At 37.6% G+C, this 16,290-nt stretch overlaps 2 protein-coding genes across 2 annotated transcripts in view; one reads left to right on the forward strand and one right to left on the reverse strand.

The window, feature by feature from the left end:
- LOC145772123 (protein fantom-like) overlaps positions 1 to 4,900 on the reverse strand; it is a 31,211-nt gene extending 26,311 nt beyond the window's left edge. The window contains exon 1 of the mRNA XM_082583962.1: positions 4,760 to 4,900. The gene's annotated coding sequence lies outside the window, so the exon portion shown is untranslated. The remainder of the gene's footprint in view (positions 1 to 4,759) is intronic.
- Positions 4,901 to 8,409: 3,509 nt separating this feature from the next.
- Positions 8,410 to 16,290, forward strand: part of LOC145771824 (uncharacterized) — a 30,866-nt gene continuing 22,985 nt past the window's right edge. Inside the window, exons 1-7 of the mRNA XM_082583556.1 lie at positions 8,410 to 8,611; positions 8,822 to 8,930; positions 11,377 to 11,504; positions 11,953 to 12,191; positions 13,141 to 13,299; positions 14,375 to 14,513; positions 15,401 to 15,514. Of these exons, the coding sequence (XP_082439682.1) occupies positions 8,410 to 8,611; positions 8,822 to 8,930; positions 11,377 to 11,504; positions 11,953 to 12,191; positions 13,141 to 13,299; positions 14,375 to 14,513; positions 15,401 to 15,514 (1,090 nt within the window). The remainder of the gene's footprint in view (positions 8,612 to 8,821; positions 8,931 to 11,376; positions 11,505 to 11,952; positions 12,192 to 13,140; positions 13,300 to 14,374; positions 14,514 to 15,400; positions 15,515 to 16,290) is intronic.

Raw genomic sequence — 16,290 nt, forward strand, 5'->3', positions numbered from 1 at the left:
ACTCAGTGGTTCACCTTTTTAGGCTTATGGCACCCTTCATAAAAAAATATACCTTGCGGTACCCCGAAGATTGCAAACGACACCCTGGTTGGGAACCATGGTTTAATGTATCCCACTAAAAGGAATGTATCGGATAAGTGTATCAGCATTTGCTTCTAGTTTGCATAAGCATACTTCATTCATTTAATCGTATCATTTTCTTTGTTTACACACATCTGGCAAAGACAATGAGTAGTTAACGTGACAAATGTTTACTGATAAGCAAAAGGAGAATGACCCTTTTTTCTTTTGCTTAACTGTCTGCCATGTGCAAAAGCGAAGTGAAGAAAATGAAGAACATGAGTGTCATTAAACAAAAACAAGTGACCGTAATCTCATGATGTGTGCTGTAATCTCATGCGCAAGACATTGGGCCACATAGATTTCATCTTTACACTGCTGGACTTCATTAAGGCAAAGGAAATAATCACACTGCAAAAGATCTAAAAATAGCACACTTGAAACAAAAGCGCAGGTGGTCAAAGGTCATTTTGTGACATCACAGAGATTGTTAAAGATAAAAGGAGTTCGACTGCCGCAGTTTGTGGGAAAATGTTTTGATCGTACAACTGGTTGCTGGCAATGCACTGTGTTGTGTAACAAACCACTAACAAACTCCCTCCAAGCAAACAGTTGTAGGATTAAACCACACAGTTGTGAAGCCCAATGCAACCGAGTTAGCACATACACATTCCCAACAATAATGCCTGATTACAATTAACCTCTTTTCTTGAGCAAATTGGTTAAATGTATCAAGCCTTAAAGCAGCCGGCGGCCATGGCCGCTAAGTAGTGCTTGCATGGCCGCCAGTGCTACCTCCTCAGTCGGCCAAGTTTGGCCGCCGGTTTTTTCTAGCTAATTATTTAATTTTGCAATAGAATGATCGTGAATTAACTGTCGAAAATATCTAGATCAAAGAGTGACGCAGAATTAGGTCAGCGCGTCATAATCACCACTGTTGTATTATATTGTGTGGAAACATTTGCTATTGTAAGGAAAATATCACGCTGCGATCACCAGCTATAAGTCTTGTTTGTAATTCCTGACGTTTATTTTAACAGTGTTAATCCGAAGTGCTAATTTACATTGGCTGGCAATATTGTCGTTTTTATGTCAATTCAATGTTGTCGGAAATTGAATTGTTGTTAAAAAGGAGAACTACCCAGACAACAAAATTTGTCATTTTTACCCTGATTTAACGACTGCAAACGTAGAATCAATGTAAAAATGACGGATTTTGTTGTCTGGGCAAGTTAGTTGACATCCGAGGGGAAAACACGTGTCTTCAGAGTTGAGAAATGTTTCCGCTGTGGGTTAGTGACTTCACACACTCAATGGTGACATCATAACGGTATAAATGGTCAGGTTTTATGAAAGGCGGTATTCGGTAATGCACTAATGCAGTTGAAACAATTTACTGAGCAGCGAGCAGTTGAAACAATTTAGCATCGTTAGATGGTCCCGCAATACCGGATTACAATAAAGCAGTTATTGCGTGGTACAACGATTCTATAGCAGGACATCACCCAGACTTCAACAACACTACGTGATCATTTTGGCCTTGTTGCAGGTTTAATTCTATTTACTTGTGCTATCGTTATTTGTATTTTGGCCTCTAAGCACGCAGATTTGGCCGCCGAGAAGGAGCTCTCGGTAGGCCACGATGGCTGCCGAAAAAAACACGAGTTTTAAGGCCTGTGTATCGATTGAAGAATTGTATCAAAATTAGGGATGGGCAATTTAGAATACCGAATCCAGAAGGATTCGGATCCTAAACTATCCGAATCCAAAACGGCAATAAAACCGGGTAATAAGATTCGGTTTTAAAGATATGCATAAGTCTTGTGTAAGCTGTCAGCTTGAGACAGTAAACTGAAAAAAAGTGTGGTTTGCTCACTTTTTTCTTTGCACTGACACCACCGCAGTTCCGCACTTTCAAAAACATTTTGCACGCTTTGTGCGCGCAGGACGCATGCAACCCTACGTCACTCGCTCGCATGAGCAATCAAAGAAACTAAGCGCGTAATTTTCTTCACGCTTTGTACACATGCACAATCGTGCAATGCTTTTTTCAATCCACGTGCGTATGCGACTCTGTGATAGTTTGACTGGTGGGCGTAACAACATTGAGCAGATGCCCCTGCTAAAGGAGTTGGCTCTGAAACACCTCAGCATACCTGCCACATCAGCATCTTCCGAGCGATTCTTTTCCACTGCGGCTTGACAGCAACTAAGCTGCGCTCCCGTTCAGCGTTCCCAGATTGGGAAATAAAATATCAAATTAAAAAATTCTGGTGAAATTTAGAGGTCTTTATTGCCAATCTTTTTGACCTTGAAACCAGATAACTTTTTGGTGAAATCTAGTGAAATTTTCCCCACTCAATTTTTTTCAAGAAAGTTTTTTCAATTTTTTTAAACTTTTTAGCAAATAATCCCTGCTCGTATAGAAAACGTTTTGCAAGAGGTTTACATATGGATGATAGCAGTGTCTTATGTCTTGAAAACTATTTGTATTTAGGCGAAATTGCTTTATTTAGGGTGTTTTAAATATCTGGTGAAATTTTAGTTACTTTTTGGTGCCAAGCGGCTCCCATCCTCTGGCAACACTGCTCCCGTTTGGCTGGCAGTCATCTAGAATGCCTTAATGTGTAGCATTGCAACAAACATTTACTTTGATTGTGTAGCTTTTGTGTCTGAAATGTTTTTCTTTTTGTGTTGCTGGAGCCTGGAAGTTAATAGGATTCGGTATTCTGGATTTGATTCTGGATTCGGTTTAGTATTCCGGAATAATTCTGGAATAGTGAATTATTCTGAATTGCCCATCCCTAATCAAAATGTCTGGAAAATGGATGATATGACTAACCAGTTTTGTCTGTATCACATTTACTACTTTATTTGATCATCAATTTTGTGTGCAGTTCAGTACAGCACTACAGCAGGCCATAGCCCTAAGAAGGGCCATAGCTATTTTTCGCTAGACCACCGCGCTGTTCATAACAAGAAATCAAGAGTTATAGTCGAAGGGGGACCACTCCGCATTCCGCAATCAACGTCATGCCTTTATATGTCTTACCAAAGACACACCCACATGCTGTTGAGTGGTGTCGAACCGGCAGCCATTCAAAGATCAAGCCATTGCTCTCACCACTCAGTTATGCAGCCGACAGATAACAGAAACCACAGATTGTGAAAAAGTCAAGATCAAATTTTTGAGCTTGTCCGAACATTATATGTTTAGAAAGCAATAATTTATCCAAGTTATACATTAAGCAACTAGTTTGATAAAACAAGGATTTTTGATTTTTTGTTGTATTAAGCATTTATCAAAAGCAACAATTCTCTCAATATGACAAGTAGAAGAATTAAAGATATGCTAAGTATGAGAAAGTTTCAGTTTTCAATTTTATTTCCGAGCATCAAAATGAAAATATTACTTGTTATAACATAACAAGGATATGAAAAAATGCAAGCAACAAACGAGGATGTTAAAATGTGATTGAGACTGAAATGATATACCAAATACAAGGATTTTTCGCAATTGTAACACCTTAAACAATTAAAAATTGAAGCAAATGCAACGACACAAAAAAATGTCTAAAACAAAACAAAAAATGACACAAAAAACAAGACAAGAAAAAAATAAATTCTTGATTGATAATTGCTATGTTGGTCGGCCATAGTGACTTATCAATAGCTTAGTATTGATAGTCAACGACAACGTAGGGAACATAGCTCTTTGTTTTTGTAGGTTTAGTTCCTCAGAAGGACAAGGTAAGAAAATAAAATCCAACAAAAGGTATCCTAATCCTAACCCTAGACAGAGCCACTTCAAATTACACCAGGTCTTGCAAGATGTATACAATACATAATATGGTTGAAGTGGCTATTTTTACCCACCTGTAGCCATGGTTATAACCATGTGTTGCCAGATTTAGGATTAAAGTTAGGAAGGGTTATGGTAAGGGTTAAGGTAAGGGTTAGAGTTAGGAATAAGGTTAAGGTTTTGATCTCTGCCCAGAACTAAAAAAAATTTCCAAAATACAAGTTTTTGTTTTCAACAGCTTTAAAATTTCTCAAATTAGGGCAGAATTCCTTATCTGGCAACGCTGTTGAGCCGAATATGGTATATATGTGGCAATGAGATAATGTAACATTGTGCGAGAAATGGATGTCAAGCTGTAAAGGCTAAGCATGCCTTGATTCAACTTTTTAAAAAAAGACACATCCCTTTGATATTAGAACAGGATAGACATGAACTTTAGGCACAGCAAAAAGAGAAAGATACCGTAATTATTATTCTTATGAATTAGGTTAGCAGCGCAATAAGTCAGAAGGCTAATTAAAATAACTGGTAAGTACCGTACCGTTATGGCTAATCCAGAAATGAGCCTTTAAATGTTGTTACCCTAGGAAACCTTGTACAGTTGAAGTGATAGCTATGAGGTATTTTTAAAGCTAAGGTCTCAAGCGTCACCTTAGCATTATTACCTTAGAGGCTACCGTACCTTTAATTTATATATAAAAAATTCTATCTGCTCCAATAGAAGCCTTGCCTATCTATTCTATGCAGACTATGAAAACCTCGATGCTGCCACAATAAAAGCCTTTTACAATCACCAATACAGCCTAGCTTATCTATTCTATGCAGTATGAAAAAACCACATACAGTAGCTATCAACTCAACTAAGAAGTACAAGGTTATGCCCGTCCAGAAACATACCTGACACACAAAATTCTATACCTATTACAAAATTAGACTGTTTTTAACCGTTACTTCATAACTGCAGTCATTGCCACAACACAGATTTCCCGACAGTCCGCTAAACTGCAACCTTGTTCAGACTGTAAAATTCTTTATTTGATTTACTTATTTTCATGTTTATAAATTTGGGCTTCGCTATTTCACGCTTCGTTGCATTTAGCGTCCCACGTGACAACGTCCTCTGGTGACCAATATTTTAAAGGATACAAGAAAAGGGAAGAAATATCTTCTGATAGGTGTCAAAACGACTCGGTTTCATGTGTTGTAAGTCAAACTTATTTTCACGAAAATTAATTAAATCTTAAACAATTAGACTTAACTGTTTTGGTTGTTCTTTTGACGCAGGGCCGTCACCGAGTTTGGCAAAGTAAAGTTTTTCCAAAGGGTCAGAACTATTCAATTCAATTCATAAGACTCATAACCAAGACTAAGGTTCAGTTCAGTTTGTTTTTATTTCTGACCATCACAACAAAAAAAAAACAATATATGACAAACATAGCAGAGCTGATAGAAGGTCAAACCAAAGACTTTTTAAAAATGATACTGAATCTATTTCCTGCTTGGCACTGAGCAATGGAATAGATTGGGGTAATAATGTAGGCTACTCAGTTGCGCCTCTATATATGGCTGCATTGACACTGCCTGCTTTGTAAAACGCCGAGAAGCAACGCATTCTGCGATTGACACAGCGCTATAAAAAAACAAAAAAAAAACAAGCATTATAGCCTACTATTTTAATGTATCATTTTATTTTTCGTCATTAATGTGTGGGAAACGACTATTAAGCTACAATACGTGATAGCCTACACACTGTACACAGGATAGCAGCACGGCAACCAACGGAAAAGGCGGCTAACCTTGGATGGTTTCCACGGTGCCTGAACACTTGTTTGTGTAGCACTGTAGGCCTATAAGCCGTAGCTATGTAACTAATACGGCCACAATATTTAAAAACAGATTCTACGGTAATCTCATGGTAGGCTATATTTTGTTTTATTTCATTTATCCTTAGCCTACCATTTTGCCCAAAAAAGAATGACTGTTGATTGTTTGATTAAATCTTTAATTATATTCAGATTGACAAAGCTTCTTTGAGAAATTAATTCTGGCAGTATCGCTACACTTGTATTGACCACATTGCCTTTCTTAATAATGAAGCTCTTTAGCTCCGCAATTGATTGAGTTTAGCTTCGACCATTCATTATAGCACATGACTAGGGAACTGTGTTCCGAAAGCTTGCGCAACTTACTATTGCCACAGCAAACTCGCAGCATCAGGCTAAGACAGATCGTTTAAATCTACCTTGTGAAGTAAGCTCTTTAGCTCCGCCAAGCGTACACTAACGTAATGCCTTTTTCTATTCGCCGATAAACGGGAGAGGTACGAAACTAGCGTCATTGAACGGTAGCCTACGGTGTTTTGGAATACGGGCGTAATTGTGAAGCAATACAATAAGCTCATTAATGGTCTGTTACGAGACTTAGTAGTCGACATCTAGGACAAAAATAGTTCCCCAAGCCTCCAAGATTCCCTACACACTGTCTTGTAGAGACTTTGAACCACTGACGCAAGCCCACGGTCACCAAAATTGTCAGAGTGGAGTTTGAAGTTGAAGTTCTGTTGTCTATGAATTATTCCATCCACTAGGTGCCGCTGAATCGAGAGCAGTTCTGTTATGTGTTGCTCAAGCGCACACCCCGAGAGTTGAACCAGCACCGCTTGATGTTGTTGTAAGTTGTAACCCGTTGATTTCAGAAGGATTTCACAGCCTACGTTTGAAATTACACTAAATTTAAAAAAAAAAAAAAAATTAAGCTGATTCCGAGTTGTGAGGAAGGCTTGGGTTTAGCACCAAAAACACCTCTTCAGAAATATCTAAGATTGAGATGGGCCTACTACCAGTAAAATCATTAGAAAAGAGGTAATTTTCTTTTAAGAAGTAGAAGTTGTCTTGAAAATAAATTGAAGTCAATTCGAAAGCACCATAGCAGAAAAATGTGGGGCCATTATGTCACCCTGAGAATGATCTGGATCCTTTAAGCCATCTGGGGGCCGAGTGTATTGGTAGCCCCTTGGATTCGTTTTGTGAATGGTCTACTTCTAAATAGCCTAACTTATAAAAAAAACAAAAACGGACAGAAAGGTTGTACACTTTGTGGTTTCTTGCCAAAACAATGATCTGACGCTAACTGAAAAATACTGTAAAAATAGCCAAATCTTAGACAAGTAACATATGTCACTATGTGGAATATGGAATAACTTTACATACAATAGCCTAGTCCTAGATCGCATATGTAGCCTGTGTTGCCCGATACTGATCAACTTTAAGCTTGTCAAAAATGTGTGATCTGTTCTTTGTTAGAGCTACAGTAGGCTACAATAAAAACAGACTACTATTTGCACGAACGCGCCCTTTTTGCATGCCTCTGTAAGTGTCGTTTGCGTTTTCATGCTTTCTTCTTCTTGATGCGTTATAACTTAGCATGTATTGGGAGGAACCTTCCAAAATTCAATGTAGCATTTTGGTCACTTTTTTGGGTCTACCAAATAAGAATTATGAAAAAATTTGAACAAAATCCGAATACTTTCTTTTAACATACCTAATAATAAGTAGACTATCATTCATAAACCAGCAGGATGGAAATACGGTACATGACGTGAAATAAGAACATTAATTAATTTATAATGATCATCGTTGAACGGGCATGTGATAAAACTATTTTAAGTTGCCGATCAATAATCTCAGCTACGCACATAGTTGTAGGCCTACCAGCTTACCACATATGCGGTTGAAGCTTGAAATCTGTTTGACGCTGGGGTAATAAATTATCATTTTATTTGATTACTTAAGCCGCACATGGTTGTTATGCTTCTGCTTTTGATTAAACAGCGTCACCGGATACTAAGGTACTTTTTAATTGACCATTCATTTTTCTAAATACGGCGATGTTTTACAGTACAGCATTAACTATGACAGGCTTAAATTGAAAAATTCTATCGAGATGGTTTCAAAAGCTACTTCTGATTGTTGTGGGCTGGACAATAAGCATTAAGCAATGCTGATAGTGAAAATCAAAAGTTGTGCTCAGGTTACAACATGGAATAACCTGATATTGAAGCAGAAATCATTTCATTCTTGTCAAATAATAGTATTATCATTTTGAGCAGAAGGTGCAGTTATCATACTATTCAATGTAAGCACTTGCAGTCATATGCACGTTTAGCAATCAAACGTTGTGAGATTAGCATTGGTATCTCGAAGACAACACGTAGAGAAATGACGCAAGAACAGCACAATATGGTAATTCTCGCAAGCAGGCAGAAGCACATGGTTATTACCAGCTATGGCTTTAAGGTTGTGAAATCGGCACAAACCTGCACACTGCACAGCCTGCAACCTTGAGCCGTGGCTGCTTGCAATAGTGATATTTTATTTAGGCCTATCCGTAATTACCTTTCGAAACTCTAGACGAGTGTTTTCAAAGTGCAGTAGGCCTATTCAGGTTATTGCTTCAGTTCTTTTTAATCAAATCATAGTGAAACAATTTTTTTTTTGTAGCTGATGTTACATGTTCAATTCTAAAAGATAGGCGTAGCCTACAAAATCATGGGCTGTTCTTCCAGCATGCAGGTGGATGAAGTGTCCACAGAGGTAAACAGCATAAAAAGCCCAGCTGTTAACAAACACTTTTCCAAACCAACGTCTGACATATGGAGCCTTAATAATTTAAAGTTGCCAAGCGATGACAGTAATGTAGAAAGCTTGACCTTGATGGATGAAAACAGTGCGAAAGTTGAGAGACAGCCGTGTACAAACAGTAATGCTCGAGAAGCAAATAGTGTTCTTTCTGGCAACTTCAGTTTCCCAGCTGACTGCAAATCATCAACAAATCTTAATAACGTGAACAGCCCTGAAACTTTTTGTAATAACAGTGCAACCAAAAACATAGAAACGAATATTTTTCTGAAATGTCCGAAGAACAAAAATTCACTTTTTGAATCTTTCAGTCAACATTCAGCTGTTTCTTCACTTCCTGCTTTCCCTCAAACCCAAGAAAAAAGAAAACCAACCCTGCATTGTGAAAACACCTCCTTGCCATTAATCGAATTCACTGAAAAAGATATCAGGTAAGGCATAGCTGAGTATCTCTGAAGCCATTTGATTTGTGTGTCCTGCACAGTATACGCAGCCTACAGTTACATTGGTAGGCCTACGCTATACTATGTAGGCCAGTGGTTCCCAACCGGGGTGCCGCGGCACCCTGGGGTGCCAATTGCAATGCTCAAGGGTGCCGCGAGATATTGCAATAGTGTGGCCCATTCTTTATTTTAACTTTAACTCGTTAAGTGCGGAATTTATTTATTTCTAACCGAGTTTCAGTGCGTATTAAGTTTCGCGCCTCGTAGTTATTCCCGGCTCCTTTCTAGAGAGTCGCTTAGTGGGGAAGCCGCTGGGCTGGCGGTAAGCCTTCGTTTTCTCGCCCAGGAAAAACAGCGTGAAAGAGATTTTGACTCGTTGCTTTTCTTTCCCTAAAAACGTTTGAAAGACATCATTATTGCCAGGTTTCATGATTTTATTTTGCGTTTCATGGCGCACAAAGTCAAATTGCAGTGATGGATTATTGGATTGTGTGACCCAGCACGATTATAAAATTGCACGATTGTTTGCGAACCATTGTAAACCGATGGTTGGGTCAAGGTCAATTGAAGGATTTGTATCGTTAGCAAACAAGCAAAATAGTGATATTATAACAATACACTGTTTTCTTCATCGCGAAGTTCTTGTCCGAAAAACATTAGGTTCAGACCTAAAGAGTGTTAAACAAAGTTGTCAAAATGGTCAACTACATCAAAAGTAGACCACTTAAATCACGTCTATTTGCCAAGCTTTGTAAGGAAATGCGAGAAAACTATGCTAATCTTCTGTTAGGCTACCGTCCGAAGTAAGATGGTTGTCGCGAGGAAAAGCATTGTCACGAGTAGGCTATATATGAGTTTCTCAGCAGTCGAGTGTAGCAAGAACTAGTGGTGCGGTACTGATGAGCCTAGCCTCATGGGGGAAACACGTGTCTATCGCTGAGTTCTTGCTACACTCGACTGCAGAGAAACACATGTTTTTGGGAAAATCTTGATGGCTAGGGTGGAGGCTACACCGGTATGGTTAGCGAAACACAGTGCTTGCTGTTCTATATAGTAAGCAGTCAGGTAGTGCTGACGCCAGAAAATCGCTCCTTCTCAACTAGGCTAGCCTATATGAGTTGAAGGATGCAATGCTCTCTTTTTTCAGCCTTGAAAAGCAAGAGGAATTTTGTGAATTGCTTTGCGATTACAATGGGGTCTCCAAATTAGCGTATTTAGTAAATAGCTTCGACCATTTAAATAACGTGAATGTGAAAATGCAGGACAAAAATGAAACTCTCTTAACTTCAACCGATAAAATGAAACCACTGAGAGAACAACTGCAAATGCGGTCCTTAAAAGTGGAAACTTTGACATGCTTTCACATTTCACTGAAATGAAGAACAAAGAAGTTCTCATTAATAACTCAGCACCTAAAATCATTGGAAGAAAAAATTTAGAAATAATTCCCCTGCTTGTCCACGGAAAATTACGCATTGGTGAGATATCCACTTTTACTGGACTCTCGTATTGTTTTGAATCTTAAAGAAGAAGAATTAATTGATATTCGTAACGATAGAAATTTTAAGCTTATGCACAAGCAGATGCCTCTCGACGAGTTCTGGATAAAAATTCAAATGAATATCCTTGCGTTGAAAAGAAAGCTATTGTGCCTTTTCTGCAGTTTTCCGCGTCATACCTACAGTATGTGAGAGTGGATTTTCCGTATAAACGAACATAAAAACTAAAAATCGAGAACGACTGCTTATAGTCGAGGAAGATATGCGGGTGGCTTTATCGAATAGAGCCCCCAGATATTAAGGAACTTTCTGCAAGAAGTCGAGCCCAAATTTCACACTGACTTTTGAATAAATAGCCTACATTTATTTACGCGCGCTATTAGGCCTATTTGAAATACAGAAACCTCATAAAATTGATCCAGTTTTGCCAGGGTGCGCAAACTATTTATCTCTTTGATAGGGTGCCGCAAGGTCAAAAAGGTTGGGAACCACTGATGTAGGCTATAGTTAACTGCAAAACCAATTAGTTTTATGCTGATGACATACAAACTATTTATTTTAATGTGACTTTTGAGATCAATTTACGATTTTGCGTTGCTCGTAGTTTTCCTTTAATTTCCTTGCTATCAAAGGCATCACGGGCCATGGTTTAAGAACACAATGGCAAAGATAAATGAGGATTGGTGATTTCAACAGTTTACCAATTCGGCACAAAACGAGATAGGCAAAGGATTCTTCGGACCTTTGCTATTATAATTTTCCATATTATTAGGTGTCAGTGCAAAATCAATTCGAAGTTGGTTAGCTTTTTCAAATTTAAAATAAGAATAATTGCAATCCTGTGCTCGCTAATATCTGTAGACACCTATGTCTTAAAAACAAAAAAATCATAGGTTATGCTCCTCCTGCTGATTATGTCTGTTCGTTCCAAACAGAGCAGCTGAAGAGGCCCAGCATCGTTTGCATAAAGCTCTTCAAGAATTAAGCAAAAGTTTATCAAAAAGTCACGGTAGTAATTTCCATCTCGACTCGGAAGATATTGACAATCAGTGCGATGGACAAGGTAAGCAAAGTCATTATAAGTACCGTAGTCTGATGCGGAATAGGTTTGTTCGAATTGAATTTTTTTGCAACAAACTTATTTTGAAACAAAACAAACTGCATCAAGACAACAAAATTTTTGAAACTTTTAAATAAGTTTGTGTTGGCAAAGCCAGAAATTTATTTTATTTTATCCATTAGGAATTATTTCATCCATTAGTTGCCGCTGAAGGAAGAGTAGTCCTGAATCGCTCAAATGCATACCCTGAGAGCCGAACCAGCGTCGCGTGACCTTAACCACTGAGCTAACAGCTAGGGCTGCTAAGCTATTAAGCACGTTGAGCTATTTAAACAGCAAAAAACACATTTAATATTTTCAAGGCCAAGTGGCCTAACGTTTTTATATATTTTTAAACAGTTTAAATACGTTTCACTCCTACCGTTTGACCGTGGTTATTTGTTTCTTGCAGAAGCACCTCGGTGTTCTAACTCTCCAATCACTCAAGTGTTTCATGGTGTATCAGGGCAGGAAGAGTCAATAAACAAACTTGACAAAGTTGTTGTGATAGATGTTGGAAGTGGATATTGTAAAGCTGGCTTCTCCACTGAGGACATGCCATCAGTAGTTATGCCTACATTGATTGGACATCCAAAAGAAGGGTTTGATTTTCCTGACGTTGCTAAAACGACTAGTTTTGTTGGGAACGATGTAACTCTAAGAAGAAATATTTTGAACCTTTTGGTACTTTTATTGTTGATTTTTACATTTTATTCCATTCCGTTTTACAAACGATAAAGAAAATAGGCTAGAAACTAACTAGACTTGCAATATACGACTCAAATCATTGTGATAAAAACATGGCGACCTTTATACACAGGCCATGGCAACGTGCAGCTTAAAATTTGACTGAAGGCCGATCTGTTAGTAGCCAAAATCGCGAGTAGGCTATAAGTTGATAGTTTGAGTATTGGTTGATAAATAGAATCTTTGTCTATATTTTGTGAGAGTTTGAGTTACTTTTGTGCTGATTTTACCATTCAAATAACGGAATAGATTTTGGCACTTGTACTGGAAATCCAAAAAACGTCTGGCAACACCAGTATTTCGAAAAATATTGTCATTTTGTCAACATAATTTTAAGAGTTTTGCAGTGATTTGGGATTCAGCGATCACACTTTGGCAATTGAAATTGTTTAAATTATCATTTAAAAGGAATATAAAGTGAATTTAGCTTAAACTTCAAAATTGAAAATACATCGGCCTTCAGTCAGCCCTCCAGTTCGTACGTTGTCAAGGCCTGTGTATACAGATCGCCATGGATAAAAATAACCAAACCAGTGAAATAAAAATTACAATTACTCACCAAACTAAACATCATGAGCAATTTTTATAACAGTGATAAAAGAATACTTTACAATAACCGTGCTTAAATTTTCACCAGAAATATAGCTTACAAAACAAAAATAGGCTATAATATAAAATTTACTAATATTTTTTTAAAGTAACTGGACCCAAAAACACTAAAAGCAAAGACGTTAAACTATACTGTCAATACAAAACTACTATAACCAGCCTACATACCTTTATCGTTCCAATATTTCTTTTATAGATTTATACATTCATTTAAAATTTTAAATTATAGATTTATTTTTATCAGAAACCTATAAAATGTGGAATCGTTCAAGACTGGGACGAATGGAGCGCCGTGATAGGTCATTTACTTAGCATGGAGTTGAAAACTGAACCACAACATGTATCAGTGGTTCTTCCAGAATCACCGCTATGTAGTCGCCAACACAGAGAAAAGAAGGCTGAGGTAGGAAAATCATCGTTTCAACTCATTACACCAAAATGATTCGGGACTTTCCTGTTGATTCTTGTTTGTTGAGTCTCTGATTCGGCTGCATAGCCTAGTGGTGAAAGCTCTGGTTCGATGTTCGATAGGACGTCGATTCGACACTGCTCAAGAGCATATAACTGTATCTTTGGCACAAAGCACTCAAAAGCATGACGTCGATTGCGGAGAACGCCCCTTCGACTATAGCCTTTGATTTCTTTCGTAGAAATGCCTCGTCCATTTTAAGAGCTATAGGCTCTGCTGAACTGGGCCTCTGAGGCTGAGGGTCCCACCCCTTACCACCTCATTTTTCAGTGTTTGCCAGAATGCAACAAAAGCAAAGTCTTTGGTGTCATTATCTAAAACACGCAAACCTTAACCTCCATTTTGCGGAAGGAAAGAACCAATGTCTCCTTCTATCTATTCAAAATTTCAGACTATTTGTGTTAGGATAAAAAGATTTTCTTTAATTGTAGGCTAATGTAGGCCAAGCGCTTTTTGAAAACCATGACAAAACCTGCTTGAAATAGAAAAAGTGATAAAGCTGAAATTAGATGACAAAACAAGCTTTTTCCAAGCTTTTGGTGATGTAAGTTACCAGAAAGTTACAAAATGTTTATAGCCTACGGTAATCACAATTATGATGATGGACCTTAGTTTTGTAATGATGCGGAGTTAAATGAGTAGAGCGTGATTTAGCTGCACACCTTGTGTTGTGTGAACTGTTCTTCACTTTTCCCTTACATACTTTTCTGTGCATATTTTCCTGATTGTATCAATAAAACATATGTACGGTAACAAACTCTGTTATTATTGTTTTGATTTGGTTTAGAGTGTTTTATTGTTCAAACAAAAATATATTGAAATATTAGTTTTTTTATTAGACTGCTTTAAAATAAGTTAGCATACGTTGATTATTGAATGAAGATGTTTATTTACTTTCTTGTTTTCAATTCATTGCCCATTCATTGAGACTCTACAGGCTTCAGAACAATGGTTGTACAATAAAAATTTATCAATTTTTGCCCAGTAGGCCCTTTCATTATACTTTTAGCTCATGTTTGAAATCTTTAACGTGCCTAAGTTGTATCTTGGATCAAGTGCACCTATGGCTCTGCATTCATTTGGGATTACAACTGGCTTGATGGTGAGTGTCGGCCATGAACTTACAAGTTGTGTTCCAGTTGTTCAAGGTAAGCCATTTGCGAGCTCACCTGGCTTTCTAACTTTTCATTGTTACATTTTTCTCTGCTTCACTTGCGATTTACATTTCAATTTTTTTTTATTTGTAAAAGCTTCTTTAGCTTCGTTAGCTCACTGGTTACGCGCCCGGCTCAAGATCACGCGGCGCTGGTTCGACTTTTGGGGTGTGCGCTTGAGCAACGCATTCTGAGGGATGCTCTCCATTCAGCGGCACCTAGTGAATGGAAATAATTCCCCGACAACAACACTTCAACAATCGGAAAACTTCACTCTGCCAATCTCGGTAACCGCCCTGCGTCAAGTGCCTCTACATTCTACAAGTATGCGAAACTACCAGGAATAACCTACTAAGGCTTTGTCAGTCCGAGGATAAAGATTCAAAACCAACCAACCAACCATCAGTAGTCTTGGCAGGGGATCCAAATGGTAGCCTAGTGTTGGATCTGAGCCTAAGGGGATTTCAGGGGCCCGTAACTATTCCAAAGGGCTCGCCAAATTGAAGAAACTACCTCGTATTTGTTGGATATGGTGCGTTTTTCTTAGAAATGTTTAAATTTAGGACCTGGGAGTCTCATTGGCACCAAACCAAAATTATCCTCTTAACGGCTCTGTTTAGCAGTATAACGAAATGTGTATACGGTGATGATATACTTAGCTGCAGGTTTGCACAGTTACATCAAAATTGTCTACATGTTAAATCTTTAAATTCAACGCACATCTATGATTAAATGCAGCAATAATTTTTTTTATTGCGATTAAACTACAAAAAGATTAAATAGACTGCAACATAGCCATAACTATATAATGTAACTTAAATATAAAAGTTTAAATTTAAAAACACGCCATCCAGTTTGTTTTTTTTATTGTGTTTATCCAGGAAACGTTCAAAGCAATGGAATAAGAAATCTAAATATGGGTGGTTCATATATTGCAGATCGATTAAAACTATTGATTCAAGGTCGTCTCACAGACAGTAAAATGGGCAATAATGGTAAGGAACTTAAAGTCAGCTTGTTTATCACAACATGTAGGCTACTGTTGCTTATGGTATAAAAATTTTTATAGGCCATCTGTATCAAGTGGTTGCACTTTACAACCAATTTGTTTTGCGAATTTTAAAAATGTAGCCTACGTTTGGTTCCTCTTACGTAGGGGTTTCTATATGCCAACCACACGCCAAAAGAAATGAAAAAAGCTGCTGTAAACATTTCCTACGTGCTTTGTAAGACTGAATTCTTTTATAACGTATTTCAGAACTTATCTAAAATTATAGACAAATACAGTACAACTTAGAAACCACACGGCATTTAACATAGCAGCCTACAATAAAGTGAAAATGGACTATAAAAATTGTATTGTGTTAAACGTCGTGTGGTTGCTAGGTTGTATTTGCTAAAGGTTCAGGAAAATCACCTATTTACCAAAATTATATTATCTAAAATTCTGAATTTTTAAAACAATTAAAAAACTAGAATTTTAGGTAAATAGTATTGCTAACAACTTATGAGGATCTTCCGAGCGGTTAGTTATCGGCTTATCGCCAAATGCATGAAGCTTTTGACCATGGCCGAATGCTAAAGAAAAATATTTTCACACATTTCAAAAACAAATAATGATGTAAAGTGCTGCTTTTTTAATTCAAGAAAATTTTGTCAAAAATCGATCAATAAAAACCGACAAAATATTTCAGCTACAAAATCCGTTCCATTTTACATCCATTGAAAACTTGCAGGCGTTAAATCAATGTAAAAAAGAAATAAATTGCTA

This window comes from Aplidium turbinatum, chromosome 6 (assembly GCF_918807975.1).
Source record: "Aplidium turbinatum chromosome 6, kaAplTurb1.1, whole genome shotgun sequence".
NCBI classification, from domain to species: Eukaryota; Metazoa; Chordata; class Ascidiacea; order Aplousobranchia; family Polyclinidae; genus Aplidium; species Aplidium turbinatum.